Below are 19,554 nucleotides of genomic sequence, written 5' to 3' on the forward strand. Positions count from 1 at the left end.
CCCACAATACGTAAAATCTGTGAACGGTAAGACTCAACAGTGATTAGCCCCTCTATTGCAATAAAGCTAGTCTAGGAGTAAAAGTGATGAAAAAAAATATATCTATACATATTGGTCGGAATTGGGCGAAAAAGGGTGACATCAGATAATATTTATGCGCTCGGGGAAAGCCAAATTCAAGGACATTCTTTGTTCAACGCGGGGCAGGGGAATCGATCTATCCATCCAGAGGGCTGCATCCCTCCCCTCCCCTCACAACATCCCCCTTTACGTAATATAACTTCACCCTTCCAGCCCCGAATAATAGAAAAAAAATATTCCGGAATAAAAAATGAAATTTCCCGCGTTTCGTGAATCACGCGCGCTTTTCACTCTTTGGGCGCAAAGCCCAATTACAAAATACTCTAGGCCTACGCGGTATAACCCAGACTACGCGCCTAGAGAGAGCGAGAGAGAGGAGATATGTTAACAAAATTCCCACTATAACTCCTCGATCTATAATCTTTATTATTATAATTTTTTTATGGTGAGAACTAGCTGCAACCGTTGTTAGGAAGTTACTTTTTAGATATATCCTCGTTTTTAGGAAGTCAGGAAATTCGATCGCCAAGTTTAGGGTCAGGTTATACTTTATAAAAATTGAAGTGGTAAACTCGAGAATATCGTAGCTTGTTTGTTAATTCGCAGCCTTATTACGACTGCATATGTTTAAATAGTTTATATTAAGCCTCAGGTTAAGTCGGTTTATTGTGAACTGTTCATGAATTGAGATGGGTTGGGGATTTCTAGGTACTTTCAGTGATAACTTGATATTTAAAGAAAATCTGTGCACTAGTTAATTTTTAAATTAGAAAGATAATATAAAATTATTAAAATGTATATTTAAATTGGAACCACAATGAAGGAATTGGAGATAAAAGCAGTAAATTAATCTTTTGTATGTGTTAGGCCTGTCAGCAAGAATGATATACAGAGAGCTTTAAAACCCTATTGGAAGAATCCATCAGGTGGTACTAATCGTCCAAAAGAATTTTATAGCCTTCAGGATAGAGATGTGAGCTGGTAACTTACCGTCGGTAAATTGCCAGTGATTTACCAAGTACCGCAATGGTAATTTACCGATAAATTACAAAACGGTTTCCAAATTTTGCCGCTCATGTTCCAAAACCTTTTTGAGTAAAACTGAGAGTACTCGACTGGCAGAGACTATAAAATTAGCCATTTTTCTTCGGAGCCCAGTGTTTCCTCAATTTCCCATTAGTTCGCTTTACTTTTTAAAGTACCTAAACTAGGTATAAAGTGATCACAAATCAACGTGGTTTTATAGACTATAAACATGAAATAATTAATTACCGACATAAAATTTGAATCGGTAATTTATTTAAAAATTACGGTAATTTCACATATTATATATTTCTGTCGTCATTTTCGAAGACGGCTAGGGTCTAACGCATAGGCACGTTTCTCAATATTTTCAGTTAAAATATTCATTATATTAAATCTCATACAAAATTTATTCATATTTTCCTTTAGAGGAAAAGTTAAGGTAACATAATATTATACCTTAGAAGAACGGTCTTTTTCTAAATATGGAAGGAAAAAATTAATTATGATAATAATCTTTCAAAGAGTCCAATAGCTTCATTTGTGGTTATTAGCTTTCATCTGCTTTCATTTATAACAATTTAAGTATATTTCAGAATAGCAAAACACGTGGATTTTCTTTTAAATTATAACATCGTCTAGCAAGGACTCAAGTTGTTAGTTTTAATAAGGGTTTTTAGGTCAGTATCATTTCCTGTCGTCTGCTTTACGGGTTATTAAGTTTTTGAATTTTCTTTTTTTGTTGATCTACGGATGATAATTTCTAAATTTATCAATTTAATCAACGCATGGGAACGTCATATGGGGGAGCGAAATTCGTCTTTTTTCAGCTACCGAAATATATTTTCAATAACAATGATGGCGGGGATGAAAATTGTAATTTAGAAACTGCCCGGGAGTTTTTTACGAAAAAAAATTATGTATAAAAAAATTTCAGATTGCAATCGTAAGTTTTCGTTTCTCCGCGTCCTAACATAATTTCCAAGGACACGTTATGATTCATGACTGACAAATGTTTGAGAAAAATGAATTTGAAATTTATAAATGTTTTCTTCAATCTTGATCCCCCTAATGCGATTGTTTAGATATAGGATGAGTAAATAGAATTAGGTTAACGACAAAGATATTTTAGCTTGTATAGTTTGGGTTACAAAAACAAGGTTTAAAGAGACTGCTAAAAATTATTTGAAATACGTCACAGGCACCACGTGTCGTCAAGATACAAAGACATGGTGGAGTGGGACTGGACAATTAGTCCTTGTATTTAGGCGAGATTGCAGCGCCAATTATTCGAAGTGGTAGTTTAAGAAATGAAACGAACTAAGCTTCTTTGAACAATGCCTTCCCTAGCTTAGTCACGTGCCATACCTTATTTACAGACCCTTTAATATATTAATAAAAACTGTCTTTGTGGGCAAAGACTATAAAAAGTAAAATATTAGTTAACAAAATGGAATGAGTGAAGTACCAGATATTAAAAATTTTCAATATAGAGACATGATTATAAAATATCAATTAATTGAAAAATTGCTTATTTTCACGAAATTTCTTAATGATAGATTCCATTATCGTATATTTTAATAGCTCAGAAATAATTTGTTCCATGTAATAGCTATAGAGAAATATTTTCTCTCATTGTTGGCGGCGATGCTTTGTGTCTACTGTAGGGCGTGGCTTTATTTGCGAAACACCAAATATTGACTTCGCCATCTGTTGGTCGCTAACCCTCTTTATTTTTAATAGTTAATGCCTGGCAGCAAAGTTTCAGCTAAGTTATTACTCTATTTAATATATAAAGAATATTTGCTACGAGAACGCATTCTTTATGAAAGGGTTGAGGAGCGGCGGCGTTTTTCTCGTAGAGATGCGTCTCCTAGTGACCTATTAAATAAGTATATTTGTTCTTCACGTATGTAACCGAATTATTTTATTTTTATCGTAATTGATTATACGAACGAAAACCCCTTTTTCGTTATATCGAATTAAAATCCAGTTACATGGGTTTTTAAAACGGAAGTATTTGTATTGCTCATTTGTTTAAATACGATTTGAGTTTTTTCCATGCAAAATTCAATTTTCCTATAGACTAACAAATATTAATTATAGACGACATTGCGCTTTGATTAGTTAAAAATAAATAGTATTTACTTTTCGTATTTTAAAGAACATTAAATCGAGATTTAATCTGAATTATATTCGAAAAAACACGGCTTTGGTAATGAAATATCGTATAGATTCCATTCCTTTAGTCATAAGTTAATGAAAATAAGTCTGCAACGCTTGCACTAGTTTAAGCACTAAATACTTGACTATAATAATTTGTTAATGTCCGTAGTCTCACAGAAATCGGCATCTAAGGACGCGTCTACGACTCTACGTCAGACCAGAAGTGAGATGAGAGATCATGAGACTAGAAGTGAAGGGCTCTAGCATTGATAGTAGATCCTGGCACTAGTGAACATATTTGAGGATTTTATGCCGCTTCCCACGCGCCTACACTAGAGAGAAAAAAATTGGTCGAGTTCCAAAAACATTTCCTACCCCCTTCCCCTCAACCTAAAGCGGCCGCGAGCGTCTCACGTTTTGGAGGGAAAATTCAGAAACTGCTAACAGAGGGCCAACCGTTGGTGTGTTATCAAGAATATTCACTCTCGCCAAGTGAAAAATTTGGTTAGCTCAGTACTTCTGGTCTCATCTCACTTCTGGTCAGACTAACCACGTAGACCTCCCGCCATTTTTTCCGAGTATTCCTTATCTATTTTTAAGCGTCCGACCTCCTGAACGGTTCCACAGTTAGCGGCGCCTATTTATCTCAGATTGCGCATCCCCCTAATCATCCTTGGTTATAGGTATGGAGATTTCTACTACATCTCATCTCTCTCCCCTCCAATGTGAGGTGAATACTAAACTAAGTTTTTCCTGAGCTAGAGAGGGTCCGTTTTGCACGTTACCGTTATGCTGAATGGAGACTTAAAGTAATAATCTTAGGCGTTTGTAGATTCAAAAATTTGTATTGAAAATCAAATCCAGGGAAAATTTATTCATGGTACTTTTATTATGATCATATTCCGAGGAGTTTGCGTAAAGGGAAATAACTGGGTCTCCTAGCTAGCGGTCGTCGTTTTATATTTTTTAATCTCGAAACTCCGGAACTGTTCCGAGTCGGAAAAATCGTATTTTGAGTCGCAAAATCTGTTTGCTCATAAAATATTCTCAATTTGGGACATAGATGATATTATTTTCAATATTTACCGTATCCCTCGTACCCCCTTTGGCATTAAATCTCGTGGGATCATTGGATTAGGTCTATTTATTCGCTTTGAGTTCTTTATATATATACATACATTGAGATAGAGGGCGCGCCCGTTGCTCGAACCAAAAACCAATAATAATAATATTACCGAAATATCGAGGGTTGAAAAATGTAATTTTGATATTAAAATATTCAAAAGTCAAGAAAGCGCGCGACGGTGGTGGTGGCGACGGTCGCGACTCCCATTGTGTTTCCGCGCGGTTTTTTTTATTTTTGTCCCTCGTATTGCTTCCAGTATTGAAGATATATATTATATTATTTCGCTTGCTTTGCCGCGAACACCCTTTGCAAATATCAATTTTTTTTACCACGAAAATCTTTATATACTTTTTATATGAAATATTATGAGAGTTTTTTCGGGGAATATAAATGTACTAGTACTACTCCTAGCATAAGCGATATGGGTTTTAAAAATATATAACTGCATGAAAAACAAGTTTGATTATCTGTAGTATGTAGGGTTTACTTTGAAAATATTTGAATGTAAAGCGATGTTTTTGATGCTAGTAAAGTCATGTTCGCACTGACACTTTGAAACCGTTTTCAGCAGGTTTTGATAGGTCAAAATGTAAAATTTGGATTTTAGCCATAGAAATCTTTCAGGGGAAAATGCAATTATTATTTTGAAAAAAAAAAAAATGATATGACTTTTCCTAAACGGTTTTAAAGTGTGAAGTGTGAACATGGCTTTAGATAGATAGTTAGGCATATTATGGATCTTGGTTTTAGTACACGTGTAATATGAACCTGAGAGTGTAAATCCCACACTATTCTATCCTTAATTACATACTCCATGGTTAATCCTTCTTGCTTTTAATTTTGATTACGTATCAGGTGGTAAGCGATCAGCTGTCGATGCTGATGAGCACCGACTCTGGGTTCGAACCCTAACAATGCGAATGAAGGTAGCTTCGTTAATATTTGTAGTTACAATTACTAATTCTAAAGTTATTAACCAGATTTTGCAAATTAGCTGAATTCTGTTAGTGCGTACGAACAAAGAGACAATTGGGTCTTTCTTATTTATTATAATCATCCACTTTGTAATATTTTTATATTCAAATCTTGAATCTTTTTTTATTACAAAGACCATACAGTAACATTACCTTGTCAGTCCATTGTATCTAGTCTTTCACATCAACAGAATTTTAGAGTGAAGCTATGTAGTATCATCCTTTCCTCCTGTACGTCCAAAAACTAAGTGCGAAAGTTTTATTTTGACGAAAATATTTTTATATTCAAATCTTGAATCTTTCTTTATTACAAAGACCATACCGTAACATTACCTTGTTAGTCCATTTTATCTAGTCTTTCACATCAACAGAATTTTAGAGTGAAGCTATGTAGTATCATCCTTTCCTCCTATACGCCACAAAACTGAGGGTGGTGAAAGTTTCAATTTGACAAAAACTCCACAATTTCATTCAACAAGAATCATTACAATATATTCCATTTGCACACATTACGGGATGAAACTAAACCGCGATATTGGCTACTTAACTTGATACCGCGGGTATCAATACGCAAAAAAAAACTTGAGACCACAAACTTATGAAATATAGCCAAAAATATTCCACACACTTATATTTGACCAGTTGATGTGGACATAGACGATTTACGTGCAAAGCCAAAAAAAAAAATCTGGGTCAAAATATCATCATATGGATATTGATATAATATTTTCATATACTGGATAGCCTGAGATCTTGTTGATCATATTTTGAGAGTGATAAATTCCTGTAAGGTCAGCGCTTTCGGCCTTTGAACGTTGTTGGTTTTCAACGGGGATGTCTTAGGGTGCCGGTACTTGATCCAAGGCAAACCCCGGAAGTGACGCGTTGAAAGAAGTTGGCAGAGTGGGTGTGAGCTCTCTCTCTGCCTACGCTCCCACAAATATTAGTTTTCCGTTTTTTCGGATCATCGATCAACAAAATCTATTTTAACGCCGTTCAGCCCAGTATGGTTTTTTATTTATTTTATTTTTTTATTATTAATATTTACCGGCCGTAGACTGCCCACTTTTATATACCATCCTCAAAGCTGTTTTTAAAAAAATGGTGACATGGTTGTTTGTTAGGTTTTTAATGTAAATGTTTAGCTTAGGATCTTTATTAGAAATGGTTTTACAAACAAAATCACTAGTTGATTAATTAAATTGAAATGTCCAAATTAAGTCTTATTTTTTTTTTTTTCATTTAAGGTTTATTATATAAATTCTGTGACGTAGGAAGTTATTATAAAATAATAGGACAATCTGTTCAAAATCAAAAGCTCTGGTTAATTTCACTTGGTAGTGTGTGCCAAAATGAATATTTTACATGCAAGAAAGCGCGTACGTGAATTCACACGTAGAATCTATTTGAATCACGTGACTTTAGTTATGACGTATACATGAGCTTTATATTTTGGAGTATTTTAAGGATGAGCCCTTAAATTTAATTAAGAAACTGAAAGATATTGATTTCTAATTTAATTAAAGGGTCATCCCTAAAACACTCAAATCATAACTCTAAAGCAATATCATTAAACATTCCCCTTAATTTATGCCAGACTTATCAGAAACACCCCAGGTGTATATTTAGACTCTCTTTTCTCTACTGATCTAATTTCATTTGAATTTTAGGGAATTTTATTAAATTAAAAAAGCAGTGACTCTATCACTTTAAATCATATTTTTCCATATTTCTCCCAAACCAAATAAACTCCGTGGCTCTATTATTAAAAGTTTTTGAAAAAATAAAAATTCTGGAATCGTATATTTTTTGCTCCGAACTAAAAGAAATTCGACGTAATTATAGTTCTCGTACACGAGAATTTCCTTTTTCAACGATATCATATTTTCTAGGCAAAATAATTCCTTTGGAAGTTTATGTTTAGAAGTAAAATTATAAGCTAATTATTTTCATGTACGCATCTAATTAAATTCCTCTTTTCAAAGTAAAATCCAATTTATTATATTTTATAAGATTTTTCTACATGACGACGTTAAAGTTCAAGTAATCTTACATCAATTTAAGTAAATTGTCCGGACTAAAATATTTTCTTTGTTAATTAAAAGAGGGTAAAAAATAATGAATATATCAATTGGAACCATGTTTCTATCTATAATAATCCATCAGGTGGTACTATTTGTCCAATAGGGGTAGTCCCCAGTACGTCGCGAAGAAGAATAACACTTAATTGCTCATATCTTCTTTAATATTGTAAATAGAAACATGGTTCCAATTCGTATGTTCATTATTTTATACGCTCTTTCGATTAAAAAAAAATTCTAGCCCAGAGTATCCCTTTAACGATCTACACAATTGATGACGGTTTTTGGTTTCAATCCGCGGCCATATTGGAAAATGGCGGCCCGAAAGAGTAATTACATCCGTACATTTTAACCATTTTAAAAGTATACGCTTAACGCTTTGAATATCGGGAATAATTTTAATTCTATTACTCCATATAGTGAGCTTTAAACATTGCTTTGAAGGTATGACCCTTAAAATACGAGGGTCAACCGTTTTTATTTCGAAATTCTTTTTTCTTTCTTCTCTTTTTTTGGATAAAATATTCCTCCCCCCCCCCCTTGGATCTGGATGTAAAACGTACTATTCATTTTATAAATGATATTATTTCGTGTGGTCCAACTAAATCAAAACTGGGGTTTCTCGGATTACAAATTAATCTCTGCAATTTTTGCCCTCCAGGTACTTGTTACGAAGCGTTAGAACCACCCTGCTATAGAAATATGTAAGAATAAAAATTTCCAGTAATGTTGAAATCCTACGCAAAAAAATATAAATTTTTTTTATTGAAACTGGAATTTTTATGGACTATAAAAGTGGATCTACTTTATAATTTTGAAGCCACATATTTGGATTTTTTTTTTTTTTAACTCGGCAATTATTGCCATACATATCTTTCACTAAGAAGATATTTCTTACGAGGAAAACCGACTCAAAAACTATGAAATACCTTTTATTTTTTGTGCGTAAAGATATAAATCTCCAAGCCACAAAAGTCATATTTTAAGTTTTAGCGTCTTTTGAAAATCTTCCATTTTATAAACTGACTTAGAGACAGAAGTTAGTATCGCGAAGTTTTCAAATAATTAAATACCTTCAGTGTCATTTGACGGTTAAGAAGTATTTTTGTTCTGAACGTCTTAAATTATAAACTTATTTGCAAAATTTTAACGTGCAGTAATTTTACCATCATAATTTAGCGAATTTTAGGGTGCAGTAATTTTACCATCGTAATTTAGCGAATTTTAGGGTGCAGTAATTTTACCATCGTAATTTAGCGAATTTTAGGGTGCAGTAATTTTACCATCGTAATTTAGCGAATTTTAGGGTGCAGTAATTTTACCATCGTAATTTAGCGAATTTTAGGGTGCAGTAATTTTACCATCGTAATTTAGCGAATTTTAGGGTGCAGTAATTTTACCATCGTAATTTAGCGAATTTTAGGGTGCAGTAATTTTACCATCATAATATATCGAACTTTAGGGTGCAGTAATTTTACCATCATAATATACCGAATTTTACCAAAGAGTAATTTAACGTTACAATTAACTGAGTTTTAGCACACAGCAATTTTACTATTATAGTTTACCGAATTTTAGCGTACAGTAATTGTACCGTCTTAATTTATCGAATTTTAGCATAGAGTAATTGTACCATCAAAATTTCTAGAATTTTAGCGTACAGTAATTTTTACAATCAAAATTTGCAGAATTATAGGGTACAGTAATTTTACCATCAAAATTTGCAGAATTTTAGGGTACAGTAATTTTACCATCAAAATTTACAGAATTTCAGCAGAGTAATTTTACCATGGTAATTTACAGAATTTTAGCAAAAAAAAGTGATTTTACCATCATAATTTATGTCATATTTTACCGCTAAATAAACGAGCACAACTTTATTAATACCTTACTGATTGAAAAATTAATTTTATTTAAAACATTACGATAATTTAATATCCTTTCCTTTGAAAAATTAATATTTAGTTTTAAACTTTCGACTTTAATTCAAAAAGAAAAGATGATTTCATGAATGTTTTAGTAAATTCAATACTTCGTACGACAGCATACAACAAAAATACATTGTCACAAATAAAAAATTATGCTATTTACAATTTATAATTTTAAACTTCAAATTATAGTCTTCTCCTATATCTTGGGAGAAAAAAAAATAAAAAATAATATATTTTAAAGAACGAGTGATATAGTGCGGCACAATGACTCCTAACGAACAATGAGTTGAAATGACGGTTTGAATCACGAAAAAAAAATAAAAAATACGCTCTTCTTTTTGGGGCCGTTTCTATGTATTTAACAATCCCACTATATTTTTGCGTCGAATCCGCGAGAACCAAGGATGTATTCAATATTTCAATATTACTCTTGGAAAAATTCTATCTCTTCTATAGCTTGATAGAAAAATTTGATGTATTTTTACGGGGACTCGTAATAATAATGGGAAGGATATATATTTTTTAAAGGGGACGATTGATGGAAATTTTAGTTGGCCAGCAGCACCTGGTCCAAGTCCTTATGTATCTTTGTCCGTGTATACTTTGTGGCTAATGCAACGTCAAACTCGCTTGATTGATGTTATGTATTGAGAGTCGTCTTGTTTTAGTTCCATAAAGCCACAGAAATAGGCTTAAAATAGGCTTAGAGAACATTTTATCTCACTCATACTGATATAGGTATATTTCAATACGGTTATATAATGTTTGTATTCTAAATTGAATTTTTTTTATCGTGAAAGTAATTTCTAGGGTGGTCCAGTTCCCACGCTTTATAAATTTATCAGAAGATAATAATATTTGGCTGGGAAGTATAATTTCTCATCATGAATTTATTCACTTACGTGACTAACTAACAGGCTTAACCTAGGTCGCCTCTTAATTGACGATAGGAACAAGGAAAAATTATGTTACATAGAGCGGCAATGAAAGTCTCCCAGTGTACCTTGCGCACGCCCCTACCCTTCGGTAGGCGATTGTCAAGTGCTGCCGCGTAGCGCCATTGTATTAGTATGAGAACTAGTTCTTTTTTAAGACACAGAGGGCATTCTCGACTTTTCCATACCGTACGACCCTATTTAGTGGTAGCATAGCCAACTCGAATAGTGCGCTCGCGAACACAAGATTCCCAGCCTACATACAGTAGTAGCCGTTTGCGTACGTGGGCGCACTATTTGAGTATCGAGTGGGCTATGCCGTCTGCTATGAGAAGCCGAAAGGCACACGTATATACCGAGGTTTGATGGTTGTAAAATTAAGTGACGTAAAACAATTATCGCTTTTTGACAGTGCGAGTGGAGTACAGGGTAATGCTAGACTTAGTTATTTATGTTGTGTTTTGTATTTTGCTTGTTTAGTTTACGTGTTTCTGATTCTGTCTAAGCCTGAGTAACCTATAATAGTGACAATGAACCCGGTAGAGACGTTCAAAATTAACTAAAACAAAAGAAATAATAAAGAATGCTAATAATGCCTTGAAAATGTCTTCCAAATCGCTGAATTCGATGTAAGCAATTTCATTTGATGCCTCCTCGTTGGCTATCTGTTGGATTTGAATCTGAAACTGCTTCCGCATTTCCCATTTTATCCAAAAACCGTGTGATATGATTCTTCCAATTCTATATATATATATTTTTTTTCAACGAAAATCATATATTTCAACAGTGTAGTCTGATTTCACAAAAAAAAATTGAACGAAATATCAAATATACCTTTGATAGAAAACATCCTTATGCTGGAATGTCTTTCCGAAGGGGAATGTTAGATGCATTTTCTGTAAATATTCGTTTGCAACATGAATTGGCCATTTCTTCAAAGATAATCCATGTAACATTTGAAAGAAATGGTCCCGGCTAACTATCAATGCGAATTTTGAATTGAGGATGTCATTGATAGCCTCCGGAAACGTTTTCCTGTTTTTGTCTTTGAACTTTCGCAAATTATGGCCCAAAATCCACAAATCTTGGTTCCAGGATTTCTGCCAGTAATTTAAAAACATCCAGTTGTCAAGCGCGGTCGAAACGTAACGCAGTCTGGGTTGACATACTTTTAACAAAACTTCGATTGAGTCATGCTTATGGATAATTCCAACTGAGTAATTCATGTATTTAATGGCGTCCACTAGTTGCTTAGCCGTGTCGAGGGTACCACCCTCTGGTATTGTGCTCACTGAAGAAGACAACATAGAACTGTAGATTTTAAACAAGCAACCCAAAGAAATTGTCATGATGACCGTAAGATGGCGAAATACTGATTTATGCTTCCCGTTGAACTGTTCTAGAGAAACCAATTAAAATAATCAGTAACACAAGTTTTATAGTCCTGAAAAAAGGGGGGGGTTTTCTTTGACAATGTAGTGCACTTTTCTCCAAGCCAGTGGTTATGTGCATTTGTAATTTGGACGGTTCCTTTAACCAGGGAGGAGTGAGGGAGTGTTAATCTAATGTTAAAGAAGCAGTAATATAAATGGAAGGGGGGAAAAAGGGAGGGTACGAATTTTTATCTCTCTCTCTCTCTCCCTCGATTCTAGCTAACGCGCACGCGCGATTGGCATCGGTTACTACACCACCGCCAGCTCCAACTTCCAGTTCAAAGCCGTTTTTTAAATTTGACTCATGCGCGCGGACACCGCAGCGAGTGACTGAGCCCGCGACTGAGAGAGACGAGTTCAGCCACGAAGCGAACCAATCCGCCAATTCACATTATTACTCCTTCTGGCCTCTCCTCCCTGCTTTAACGTCCGTGCCGAGTAAATTCAAGACCCAGTCTATATAAATTTCTATAACCAGAAGTGAGATGAGACTAGAAGTGAAGGGCTCAAGCATTGATAGTAGATCCTGGCACTAGTGAACAAATTTGAGGATTTTATGCCGCTTCCCACGCGCTAAAACTAGAGAGAAAAATATTGGTCGTGTTCCAAAAACATTTCCTACCCCCTTCCCCTCAACATAAAGCCGCGGAACACGGACGGGGTGCTGGAATCTAGTTCGGCCGTCTACCGCCACGAGCGTCTCACGTTTTGGAGGGAAAATTAAGAAACCGCTACCAGAGGGCCAACCGTTCGTGTGTTATCAAGAATATTCACTTTCGCCGAGTGAAGAATTTGGTCAGCTCAGTACTTCTGGTCTCATCTCACTTCTGCTATAACTCATCTACTCAATTTTACTTACTTAACCCTATATGATGCGAAATGACGTTCCATAGTGAAAAATCTTGAAGAGACGGTACAATTTCAGGTACTGATAAGCGAACCACTTTCATTACGATTGGCAGGGCACAAACACACATTAGAAACAGATACCAAAGCTGAAATAAGTTGCAACGTCAAGGGTTATAATTTTGTAGTTCTGTTTTCAACGTCCAGTTAGTTCTTTTACTTGTTCCTGAAAAGGTGCCATGAAGAACCAATTTTGATTGTCACGAAGATTATCGGGTTTTCTCGTGAAGAAGGTTAACACGTCATGTTTGCAAACTGGACAATAATCGACAACTTGCTGGCGTTGGGCTGTAATTAAGCTTGAGCAAATTGCAAAGTCCGCTTCCTATTAATTCGATAAATAATACAATTAACTTGGTTTGATTTACCGCACGTTTTGTGTCATATTATGAAATTTTTCTTCTATTGGAAAAGCACAGTTGCAAATTTTGACTGATTTTATTAATTTAGTGATAAGGTAATTCAAATTTGAGAAAACCCTTAGAATATAGGCTGCTGATATGCCGCAAACCAGATTAAGGTTGCATTTAGTTAATTAGAATCAATAGTCTTTAAATTTAAATCACCTGCGATGGTTCAAGTTTCATTCATATCTACTTTATCATTCTTAGAACTTAATATAAAGAAGGTGAATTTCAGTTGCGTTAGTTCAACCTTTTTTGGCTTTATCACTAAATTAACAATTTTTCTTTCACCATTTCACGTGTTGTACACCTAATTAATCTAGTGAATTAATTTAATTAATACATCTAGGAAATGTATAACGCTATACCCCTCTTTGTAGCATTCCATAAATTCCAGTAAAGTTTTTGTCAGGTTTTTGTATTCCATAGGTTTTATCCTTCGGTACCACAAAACGATATCTAATTTACATAAAGGGATCTTACTTATTGTGATATCGTCTTAAACACCTCAGTTTTGCCAAAAATTTGGGAAAAGCCAAGAAGCTTATGGTGTAGCCTTAATTACTTGAAACCCAGTAGATGGACTAGCGTTTTGAAAAAGTTAAAATCCGGACCCGATCGAGGAACAACGGACCCATCGTTCAGAATATCGAGAATAATAGTTGTTGTCTGCAACCATTTAATTATGTTTTAATCAGGGACAGCTAATTAAAAAGAGTGAGAAGTTTGAAGTGTTGGTGTATTCAGAGGACTTCAAAAACCCTGCTAACTATTATTACTATTCGGAAAAACTTACGTTTATTGCAGCAATGGTGAACGTCTCATTCCCAAACAACTTCATTATATTTGACGGACAATATATGTCAGTAACACGGTGTGATTCTCGAACACATTTAGAAGCGAAAGCGAAAGGCAACCTCAATTTTTTTAATTTGCTATTCATGGAAAAAACCTCGTACTTTGCGATAATATTAAAAGTTAGCATTAACATCGAGCCATGCATGACCCGGCACGCTTCGGTAGAAACATTTGCTGAGAAATTCTAATCGACCTTGATTATGTATTCATTGGATAAAACAATATAGTTTCCTTCAACTATTTGGGAAACACGCCACCATCAAGTGTGGAAATCTTTTATGAAAGTTCTAATCGACCTCTATTAGGAGCATTGATCTTATTGACGTACTATCACTATCAGTCATTGGAATACTCCATTCCACATGAACCAATATTGTACTTCGTACAGGTACCCCAACCACGACCCTGGTACCTAGATGTAAATTGTAGTCGGTTTTTTTCAGGGTTAGATTTTGGTACTGGGATTTTTTTTTTTTTCCGACCTGTTCCAAAAACAATCGTCTGATTCGTCTCAAATAAGATCTCCTTTATGAAAAGAAGAGAAGGGGAACAATTAAACATACTAAGGTAACAGAGACCAAAGTTTACCATCATCCTTTTCGCTGATCGGTGTCCCTAATTCCCTTTCTTTTATAATGGCAATGGCCCTTTATGGGAATCGCGAAGTCTGCATATCTCGGAATTAAGTGTGATTTTTATAGTTACTAACCTGATTAGTAGCAAAGGTATATTTTAATCCTCATTATTAATAAATAAGCTAATTTCAAAATACCAAGAAATTTTATGATTTTTGATAATTTTGTCTACAATTCTGGAACCCGTATTGTCTTACCCCGACGTGTGTTAACTCTACTTGTTTTTTTGTTTTTTTTCGGGGGTACCTTGACCCCAACCCCGACCTGGATTAATATTTTACCCTGTACTAATTCTACTCTATTTCAAGTGTAGAATAATAAAAAAAAATATTTTCTTACTTAATGGCTCTTATGCCAGAGTTGAAGAACAACAGCACGCAACGGGATGCGTTGTGCAATTATCTGAACCTTCTTTTTTTTCTGCTGCTTTTGAGAACAACAACTATTTTCTTTTCGAGAAAAGGAAAACGTTTTTGCGTGCTTAAGATTTCATAGGCCACCGTTACGTTACAGGAGCAATTGATTTTCTTTTCTTTTATTATTAAAACTTTTCTTCCATTAGTATCGTGATTTAAGTAACGCATTATCAGCTAAGTGTGAAATTGCTTTGCTGTTACACCGATAGTTCGCACTGGACAAGCGGTGATTTCTTTTTGTTTTTGTAATGGCCACTGTTCCAGTATGTTCAGTTCGAACTTATTTCTTACCGTCGGAACAATATACCTAGAGGTTATTATTAATCTTGAGAAATAAATACTAGATCTAAGTTTTAAATACTAAAAGTGCTTCAGAAAACTCCATTTTTAACTCGAAGTTAATTGTTTAGCTTATTGAACTAGACTACTTCACGAAGGTTAAGGCCTACAAGCCATATTTTTGGTTAAAGACGCTGTTTATTATTGATATTGACTTTCCACGAGGTACAAATGTAAAAGAAGCTAATGATATATTTTGCTGAAAGAATATTAATGCAAATAATTAATGCAAATTTATGTCTCCTATCGCCTTTTGACAGTAGACTACAGAATAATTCTAATCTTAGTTATTCATGTTTTGTATTTTGCTTATTTAGTTTTCGTTTTTCTGATTTTGTCTAAGTCTGTGTAACCTATAATAGCGACAAAGAACGCGGTAGAGACGCTCAAAATTAACAAAAACTGAAGAAAAAATAAAGAATGCAAATAAGGCCTTGAAAATATCTTCGAAATCGCTGAATTCGATGTAAACAATTTCTTTTGTTGCCTCATTCGCTCTCTGTTGGATTTGAATCTGAAACTTCGACTGCATTTCCCATTTTATCCAAAAACCGTGTGATATGATTCTTCCAATTCTAATTTTTTTTTCCAAGAAAAATCATTGATTCAACAATGTTGTCTGATTTAACAAAAACTGTATGAATTTAGGCGAAATGTCAAATATACCTTTGATAAAAAATATCTTTATGCTGGAATGTCTTTCCGAAGGGAAATGTTATGTATATTTTCTGTAAATATTCGTTTGCAACGTGAATTGGGCATTTCTTCCAAGATAAATCATGTAACATTTGAAAGAAAAATCCTGGTGTAAATACGAGGGCGAATTTTGAACTGGCGATATCATTGACGGCCTCCAGAAACGTTTTCCTATTTTTGTCTTTGAACTTTCGCAAATTTTCGCCCAAGATATACAATTCATTCTTGTACGATGTCTGCCAGTAATTCAAGAACGAAATTTTACTCGAACGAACGCCACCTCGGTCTGCCTCGACTTACTTTTAATAATTCTTCGAATGCGTCAAAGTTATGTACGAGTCCAATAGAGTAATTCTGGTATTTAATGGCGTCCACTAGTTGCTTTGCAGTGTCGATAGTCGCACCCGATAGTATTGTGCTCACCGACGAAGATAACATTGAACTGTAGATTTTAAACAAGCAACCCAAAGAAATTGTCATGATGACCGTAAGATGGCGAAATACTGAACTATTCTTTCTATTGAACTGTTCTGGAGGAACCAATTAAAATAATCAGTAATACAAATATTATTGGAATAAGGGTTTTGCTTTGACTCAGCAATTTTCTTCAGGCCTAGCTGGCTTAATGCATTTGTAATTTGGATGATTACTTTAACATCCGTGCCAATTAAAATCAAGACCTAGTCCATCTACACAGTTTTACTCACTTAACCCTATATGATGCGAAATGACGTTCCATAGTGAAAAATCTTGAAGAGACGGCACAATTTCAGGAACTGCTAAGCGAACCATTTTCATTATGATTGGCAGGGCACAAAGACACATCAAGAACAGATACCAAAGCTAAAATAAACCGCTGTTTCAACGTCCAGTCTTTTTCGCATTACTTAAAAAAAACTTTTATAAATTACTTGATCCTGAAAAGGTGCTAAGAAGAACAGGTTTTGATTGTCACGAAGCTGATCGGGTTTTCTCGTGAAAAATGTTATAACGTCATGTTTGCAAACTGGACAGTAATCGACAATTTGCTGGCGTTGGGCTGTAATTAAGCTTGAGCAAATCGCGAAGTCCACTTCCTATATATTCGATAAATTATACAGTTAATTTCATTTGATTCTCCGCACGTTCAAAGCACTGTTACAAATTCTGACTGATTTAATTAATGATAAAGTCACGGAATTTTGTGAAAACACTTAAAATGTACGATGGCGATATGCTGCAATGAATAGTCCTTTTCCATTTATTTTTTAGAATTACTTGTCTTTAAATTTAAATCATCTGCGATGGTTGAGTGTATGTGAATTTCCGTTTCCGTGAATTGACTTTATCACTATACTAAGTAATTCATCTTTCACTATTTCAAGCGCTGTACATCCAATGAACTAAAGCTGTTACTAGAAAATGTATAACGTTATACTCCTCTTTGTAGCAATCCATAAATTCCAGTGTAGTTTTTGTCTGGTTTACGCATTCCGTATGTTTTATCCTTTGGTACCACAAAACGATATCTAATTAACATAAAGGGATCTTACTTCTTGTGATATCATCTTAAACGCCTTAGTTTTGCCACAAATTTGGGAAAACTAAGCCGTTCATAGTTAATTACTTGAAGCCTAGTAGACGGACTAGTGTTTTGAAAAAGTTAAAATCCGCACCCGATCGAGGAACAACAGACCCATCGTTCAGAATATCAATAATAAAAGTACTTGTCTGCAAGTATTTAATTGTTTTAATCAGGGACAGTTAATTAAAAGGCGTGAGAGGTTTGACGTGTAGGGGTTTTTAGAGAACCACAAAAACCCTGCTAACTATTATTATTATATTTGAAAAAACTTACGTTTATTGCAGCAATAGTGAACGTCTCATTCTCAAACAACTTCATTATATTTGACGGGCAATATTTGTCAGTAACACGGTGTGATTCGTGAACACATTTAGAAGCGAAACTGAAAGGCTCCCTCAATTTTCAAAAGAACCTCGTAATTTCCGATAATATTAAAAGGTAGCATTAACATCTAGCCATGCATGACCCGCACGCTTCGGTAGAAACATTTGCTGAGAAATTCTAATCGATCTTAATTATGTATTCATTGGATAAAACAATATACGTTCCTTTAACTATTTGGAAATCTTTTATGAAAGTTCTAATCGACCTCTATTAAGAGCATTGATCTTACTAAAGTTCTAGCACTACCAGTCAGGACTTTGACTTACCAGCCTCACTAGAACCAAATATTGCACTTCGTAAGGGGACCCCAACCACGACCCCGGTACCTATAGGATGTAAAATGTAGTCGAGGTATTTTCAGGGTTAGATATTAAACCGACGTATTAAAAAGACTAAGGTAACAGAGTCAAAAGTTGACTACTCCAATTTCAAGTGTAAAGAATATCACAAAAATATTTTCTTACCTGATGGTTCTTAAGCCCGAGTTGAAGAACAACAGCACGCAACGGGATGCGTTGTACAAATATTCTTTTTTTCTACTGCCTTTGAGAACAACAACTATTTTCTTTTGCGAAAAAGAAAAACACTTTCGCGTGCTTAAGTTTTCATAGGCCACCGTTACGTAACAGAAGCAATTGATTTGCTTTTCTTTTATTATTAAAACTTTTCTTCCATTAGTAGCGTAATTAAGGTAACGCATTATCAGCTAAGTGTGAAATTGCTTTGCTATTACACCGACAATTAGCACTGGTCGAGCGGTGGTTTGATTTTTTGTTTTGTTTTTGCAATGGCCACTGACACAGTATGTTCAGGCCACGCATATTTTTACCGTTGGAGAAATACGCGTAAAAATATTATTTATCTTACGAAAAAAATTAGAAATGCTAAGATGTTAAAGTGCTTAAGAAAACTACAAGTTAATTGTTTCTGCTTATAATTACCTTCTTGAACTACTTTACGAAGGTTTAGGCCTACAAGCCATATTTATGGCTAAAGACGCTGTTTATTATTCTTATCGACTTTCCACGAGGTATAAATGTAAAAGAAGCTAATGATATTTTTTACTGGAAAGTATATTAATGTAAATCATGCAAATAAATTATGGCTTCTCCTATCGCTTTTTGACAGTGGATTACAGAATAATGCTAGACTTAGTTATTCATGTTCTCATGGATTATTTTTTATCAAGTTCCAAAGCTATGTTTTGTATTTTGGTTATTTACGCGTTTCTGATTTTGTGTAAGCCTGCGTAGCCTATAATAGCGACAAAGGACCCGGTACAGACGTTCAAAATTAAGAAAAACAGAAGAAATAATGAATAACGCTAATAATGCCTTGAAAATATCTTCCAAGTCGCTGAATTTGATGTAAACAATTTCATTTGATGCCTCCTCGTTCGCCGTCTGTTCGATTTGAATCTGAAACTGCTTCCACATTTCCCATTTTATCCAAAAACCGTGTGAAATGATTCTTCCAATTCTATATTTTTTTTTTCAACGAAAAACATAGTTTCAACCGTGTTGTCTGATTTCACAAAAGATGTATAACCTTTCAAGCATGAATTTGCAAGATAAATCATATATACCTTTGATAGAAAACATC

The 19,554-nt window shown here is 34.4% G+C and overlaps 1 protein-coding gene and 2 long non-coding RNA genes across 3 annotated transcripts; all 3 read right to left on the minus strand.

Moving 5' to 3' along the window:
- Positions 1-10,818: 10,818 nt before the first annotated feature.
- LOC149710183 (uncharacterized) lies at positions 10,819-12,739 on the minus strand. Its single transcript, XM_089860767.1, has 5 exons — positions 12,610-12,739; positions 11,487-11,716; positions 11,152-11,417; positions 10,914-11,058; positions 10,819-10,833 (listed from the first exon to the last, which is right to left on the minus strand). The coding sequence occupies exons 1-5, from the start codon at positions 12,725-12,727 to the stop codon at positions 10,819-10,821; spliced, it is 774 nt and encodes a 257-aa protein (XP_089716893.1). The 5' UTR covers positions 12,728-12,739.
- An 11-nt stretch (positions 12,740-12,750) lies between these two features.
- On the minus strand, positions 12,751-14,345 carry LOC149710184 (uncharacterized). The gene is made up of 3 exons (XR_016375666.1): positions 13,626-14,345; positions 13,429-13,519; positions 12,751-12,981 (listed from the first exon to the last, which is right to left on the minus strand). It is a non-coding gene; the product is annotated as an uncharacterized LOC149710184 (long non-coding RNA).
- A 2,966-nt stretch (positions 14,346-17,311) lies between these two features.
- On the minus strand, positions 17,312-18,000 carry LOC149710185 (uncharacterized). Its single transcript, XR_016375669.1, has 3 exons — positions 17,842-18,000; positions 17,611-17,714; positions 17,312-17,512 (listed from the first exon to the last, which is right to left on the minus strand). It is a non-coding gene; the product is annotated as an uncharacterized LOC149710185 (long non-coding RNA).
- Between the last annotated feature and the right edge of the window lie 1,554 nt (positions 18,001-19,554).

This window comes from Phalangium opilio, unplaced genomic scaffold (assembly GCF_054372755.1).
Source record: "Phalangium opilio isolate 3A_F unplaced genomic scaffold, DU_Popi_V2 ptg000011l_1, whole genome shotgun sequence".
In the NCBI taxonomy this organism is placed as follows: Eukaryota; Metazoa; Arthropoda; class Arachnida; order Opiliones; family Phalangiidae; genus Phalangium; species Phalangium opilio.